The 6,112-nt window shown below is 42.3% G+C and overlaps 1 protein-coding gene across 1 annotated transcript; it reads left to right on the forward strand.

Moving 5' to 3' along the window:
* Window positions 1-301: 301 nt before the first annotated feature.
* LOC134201846 (uncharacterized) lies at window positions 302-1,897 on the forward strand. Its single transcript, XM_062677095.1, has one exon. It carries the CDS (start codon window positions 896-898, stop codon window positions 1,430-1,432), a length of 537 nt encoding a protein of 178 aa, XP_062533079.1. The 5' UTR covers window positions 302-895; the 3' UTR covers window positions 1,433-1,897.
* The last annotated feature ends 4,215 nt before the right edge of the window (window positions 1,898-6,112 follow it).

The following is a 6,112-nucleotide window of genomic DNA, read 5'->3' on the forward strand; positions in this document are numbered from 1 at the left end:
GACTGCCCTGCGCATGGCGTCGGCGAACGAGCGCATGCGGTCTATATTTATCGCGGCGATATAATCACGCACGATTGAAAAGTCGTTAACGGCTGGCCGGGCGGGGCCGGGGCGAGGCGCGGGACCGGGCGCGGGGGCGGGGCGCGGCGCGAGCAGGGGCTGGGGTGCCGGTGGTTTCCCTGCCAGCGTGAGCGGCAGCGGTTTTGCCCACGCGGAAACGGTGGGCACCGGTGCCGGCACGAAGGCAGGCTTCGGCGCACGGGGTGCCGAAGTCTTTGGGCCGACGGTTTTTGGAGGCGCGTTGGCCAGACGCTTCCGCGGGGCCTTGGGGCATCCGCGGTAGTTGGCTGTGTGGCCCTGCTTTTGGCAGAGCACACAGCTCGGAGGTTCGGTCGCGGTCTCTTTGACCCGCGAACAGTCGGCTGTCGCGTGGTCTCCGAGGCACTTTACGCACCGTGGACGCGCGTGGCAGTTGCGCGCGGAGTGGCCGTAAAGCTGGCAGCGGTGGCACTGCCCGGGAGTGCCTTTTCTATATGGGGCCTCGACGGTGACCCCGGATAAGCCGCAAACGGTGCGGAGGCTTGAGGCAATCCGTTTGCCTTCGGCGGTTGGTTCTAACGCGACGAGAACCATATTATATGCGAATTTATCGCGCCCGCTGTGCATTCGGTGCACGCTTACAATCGGGTACGCCTGCCCGATGAGGTCCTCCTTGACCAGCTCGACGTCGAGCTCCTTCGGTACTCCGCGTATTACTACGCGGAGCTCGCGATCCTCCTGGAGCGCATAAGTGTGGAAGCTTATGCGTTCCTTTCGGAGGTGGGCTGTCAGCGCCCTCTGGTCGTCCGGTGAGGCCGTTTTTATCTGTATACCATGCGCGATGTTACGCGCATGAATGACGGTGACGTTTTGTGCCTTACAGGCACGGGATACGCGATCCCACGCGGTCTTATCTTGCAAAATTACCGGCGGCGGCGCGGGAATTTTGCGGACGGACGCGGGTTTCGGCGACGGAGTTGCGCGGCGAGGGGAGTCGGGTGTGACCACGACTTTAGGACGCGACGCGTTCGCGGCCTTAGACTGTTTTGGCGCCGTGGACGGTTCCACGGCACGGGCGCGTTTTTTGCCGCGCGTGACGGTTTGGAACCCATCCGAGGGTCCGGGTTCGGGGCTGGCGGCCGACTCGAACTCCATTTCCGACTCGGAGTCGGAGCCGGAGATCGATGCCGCGCATGACGCGATCGACGCGGGCGCGGGGGTGGGGGGCGACATCGGTGAGTCGGGGATAGTCGCGGCTACTAGGCTAGCTTTGTACGCCCTAAACTTCGACATAATGTCCGGGCAGTACTCTCGAACGAATTTCGCGAACAACGCGGGGTTATCGTCTTCTTCCATCGTAGTTTTGCCCGGGGGGGGCGTCCCCGGGACTTAAGGCACACTCGCCGAAAGGCGAGTCCCCTGAGTAGGAGTTCACCCCTTGTGCTTTACCAGCAACAAAGGGGGGGAGTGCCTTTGCCGTGAAAACGGCAGTTGGCTGGGGATTGGGGTGGAGTTTGGAAGGTGGGGCCCCACTGGGTTGTGAGTGCCACAACAAGCGGTGATCGCAGTGGGGGTTCAGTCTTTAAAAAGACTATTTTGCTCGCCGAATAATATAAATAAATTTAATAATATGATATGCGTGAAATGATAGTGAGGATGTCGTTTCGAATGCACAATCAACAAGTTCGAATTGTTTTTACGATCCAAGGTCGCGACGCCAGCGACAATGCGTCAAGAATTCACAACAATGCCGCGATCGGTGCGACAACGACAATGCAGTGAAACTCAGGACACAAGATCGCGACGGCAGCGACAATTTTTCGTAAGAACGCGTCCGGACTGTACGGCGATGCAATCGGAACTGTCCACTGGCAACGTTCTACATACATTTTTATAGTCTGTGGCAGAGACAAAAAGCCCGCCAAAACTAAAACTTATAAAATTACACTCTAAATAGGACTTGCATAATGCTTGCATTGTTTAATTATTAAATCACTCGACAAGTACGTGGTAACATTCCCTGAAGTCGGATAAAAAGCCAGCTGCTTCTAATAATCGTTATCGGACTTTGTCTTTAGTTCTTCACAGACTTCACAACGTGAAAGTCATCTCAATTACACTGACAGAACTATTGTCCTATCTATGAAAATGGATTGAATGTGTTACATTACTTCTAGAAGTGTGCACGGCAGCTTTGGAAATGTGGGTACTTTTAAATGAAAACTAATTAATTCTATTATATACTCTTGTTTTTGAAACGGAAAGTTCACAATTAAAGTGGAGAACCGTTTTCGACATGAATTATGGTTATGTAGATGACTTAATGGTTAATTGTATACTCATATAGTACAAGCCACTACTCGCAAAGTATTTCAATAAAATAAAAATAAAACTCATTCATTGATCACGTACTTTGAATTTGACTTACCTGTTTTAGGTTTTAATGATTTATTCATTCACCACTTCAAGTATGTTTAAATAGATTCTTATGTTGTAAGCTTTAGAGGTGGTTGTTGGGTGATTGATTAAAAAAAGTCCTGCAGTGAAGACGTGAATTGCTTCAATTGTCAGGTGGTGTGTCGTATTTCAAATGGTTTTACGATATGCCGTATATTATTAGCTGTGTGCCCGTCAAGGTGGGCTCGATTTATTATAAGGGCTATTTTTAATTTTCAACATTACCTCATATATTGGTCTAGTGTCCCATCGATTTGTGAGTTTTGATTTTCAGTTTTGTAAATGCACATTTTAATATTTACGTATGGAGTATTGAAAGCTAAATTTTATGCTTCTCTTGAAAAAAAAATATTTCGCCACTTATTGGAAGTTGATTGTATTACTTCTAAACTATCCCAAAATCTTCGTACAAAGTAAATGGCGTATATAGAATATGAATAAACAAACTTAAAGTTTTAATTTTTTCAAATCTTATTCTAAGGTAATGTAATTGGCGATTTGCGTCAAAATAAGCTAGCTAGCTCTTTTCGAGCAGTTAAGAAGATAAATAAACCTAATCTATCATACCGATATCAGAGCGAAGATTAGTTACTGTTGTTCGTGATGCCTTAAAGGAAAATCAGAAAATTCTCAAATCAAAATGTAAACAGAATGTATCTACCTACGTCGGCGTTAAGAATCGTCGCTATAATAAATTATACTAAACGTTTAAAAACTCAAGCCATAAATCCAGTGTCTACCCCCGCCTACCTGGATTGCAAGTCGCACTCGGTACGCAGAATTATGACAATAGTATTTTTTTCGACGGTCTCAAATCGCAGTTTTTCGGTGCAAATTCCTAAAGGACACCTGGTCGGAAACAGACCCCGGGGGTCCGATTGATCGGGGTCCCGTCAGAGCGAACGAACAATGAAGTATTTCGAAACGGTCACGGCGACGACGAGTCTGTCTAAAACAATCAATGATCGAAATTTGTGAATGAAACGTAGAACAATGTCTTTTTGTCCAGTATGTGGGTGGGTCGGTGCTTTGGGAGCGGGGATATAGCGGCGGCCTGCAAAAATTTTGCCTTTTGCTTAGTTTTTTTTTTTCTTGTACTTATATCCATCAATCGCAAGCGGTGTTGTGATCACGTTGTGGTGCGGATTAATATCATCTTGTTCCTCTTCATCCTCTGTTTGTCTAAAACAAACATACTTTCGTGATTCAAAGAAAATTGCTAGTTAAGACCAATTGACTCGTTTAATTAAAACTACAGGCGGTGGAATTTATGTTTTGGTGTAAAACACAGATATCAAAGCTACTCTACTGATCTATCTATAATATAAGTCAATTAAACAATAGCCTTTACTATTTCTTCAATAAATTAGATCAAATAATAAGAACGATGTTAACTTTATGTATCTTGTATTACTCTAGATAGCTGTTCTAGTCTATTTAAGAGGACAGCGCAATGGTTACATTGTGTAGGGTAATTAACCAGTGTTTTTAGATTTTATTGTAATGTATGCACTATAGTTATTTTTTAGAAATTAAGTTTTCTTTTTTGCCTTTGTATACAGAAAATCATAAGGCCTTGGTGGTGAATAGTCACCTTTACCTATGGATGTCAGCTGTTACCAGAGTACAGTGAAGCTCCTACCTACATTTGCCTATCTTCACTCAGTGAAGAAATTAAATCTTCAGTTTAAAATAAGCGTACTATTTTACTATTCAATATACTACATTGCTATTAGTGAATAGTTGGTATTTTCGTATGATTCCTGATCAATTTGTTTGTTCTTTTGTATTAATAGAATAATATTTGAATTCGTTATTAGTAGAATTCGCTTTTCAAAGTCTTTTCATAACCTTCGACATTTATTTTAGCTTTATAAAATTCACAGATGTCGTTATTTAAGAGGAGACAATCACTTCAAAAGTATATATATGTAAAACTTAGAGTATTATTCTGTTAAAATATTAATCGTGAAAAGATTAGGTACGAACAATCCAGATTTATGCGCGCTACGGTATAAAGCAGATCCCAGAGCAGGGCACCAAAATAATAATTTGATTGATCTCTTAATGAATATGCAGATATGTTAAGCGATGATAAGCTCCCGCAAATAAAGGCCCGTTCCCCGAGGAGTGATTGCCGGCGCCTACTCGTGCCAGCCAGATTTTAATCTCAGATAACTGGAGCAGAGAACAGTTTACATAAATTCACGAGTTAGCGCCTTGTTAACAAACTGCAGTGTTTGATTATGAGATTGTATGATAAGTTTGGTGCGTTCTGTTTGCTGGCGACCCCTACTCATTGCGTTTCTGCAGAGTTCGTTTTGTCATTGATATTGACTCACACATTGATATTGACATTGATAAAAATGAATGTTGTAAGCCGCCTTAAGAAGCGTGGTCGAAGAATAAATAATACAGTGGCTTAATAATATAATAATGGCTAAATAATACATATCGAATGGTAACGTGTGATTTCTCAATGGCAGAATCAGTTACAACAGCAAGTCTCGTTTTTTTACTCATATTTTATTTATCGAAACGATCCAAATTAGGATACCGTGTTTTTTTTTTAAATCAAGGTATAAAAATACGGGAAGCCTCTTAAAATAAAAAGGTGGGAAGAGCCTCTGTGCTTAACAAAAAAATGCAACGAAAAAAAGAAATAATGAAATAGCTTGATTCAACCCTTCTAATTAATGGCCATCAGTGTCTTTACCACTCTTTAGGGTTGACAGCGCTTTCAAGTTTTTTAATATGCTTCTTCACCTCGGTAAAACTGCGGATTTTAATTGCGTTTTTTACACTGGCAACTTTCACGAGTTTTCCAACTTAGCCACGCTAAAGTTAAACAGTAATGATAATGAAGGAAATTATTACTTAATTTCTAACTAATCTTCTTTTTTTGTATAATATTCTAATCTATGAGAAGTCCTAATGTAGGAAAAATGTTTTGGATATTAGGTATGACATTGGATATTATGACATTATTATTTGGATATTAGGTATGACATAAAAATATATGCAACATTATAGGCACATAGTATAATCGCACTTCAATATTTTTTTTAGTCGATGTTAGTTAACCGCTTTGTTGAATGATATACGAAAATTGTTAGTGTCCATTGTCAGAAATTATAAAAGGAACAAGCTTTTGCCCGCGACTCCGTCCGCGCGGAATAGTTACTTGGCATAACGCTAAATTTTACCCCCCACTTCATTTACGTAGAAAGTGTAAATATTTTTTAAAATGTTAAAGAAGCTATTTAAACCCCTATTTTGAAACATTCTTTATTGGTGCTCCACTTGTATTGGTCTTGCCGTGATGCTATATAGCCTATAGCCTTCCTCAATAAATGGGCTATCTATCACTGAAATAATTTTTCAATTCGGACCAGCAGTTCCTCATTTTAGCGCGTTCAAACAAACAAACTCTTCCGCTTTATAACATTAGTATAGATATATTATTAAATGTGAAAGTAGTTTTAACTCTGTAACTATTTAAACAAAAAACTTCTTGGCACGAGGCTGGTCGAAGGCTGATCTGCCCGTTCAGAGGAATACAAAGAAATATATAACAAAGACGTGCAAAAGTGTAGCAATAATCTTCGGAGGCAAT

The sequence above is a fragment of the Bombyx mori genome, chromosome 4 (assembly GCF_030269925.1).
Source record: "Bombyx mori chromosome 4, ASM3026992v2".
NCBI lineage: Eukaryota > Metazoa > Arthropoda > Insecta > Lepidoptera > Bombycidae > Bombyx > Bombyx mori.

Coding starts and splice junctions, on each gene's coding strand:
- LOC134201846 (XM_062677095.1), top strand. CDS start 896: ATGACGGTGACGTTTTGTGCCTTACAGGCACGGGATACGCGATCCCAC.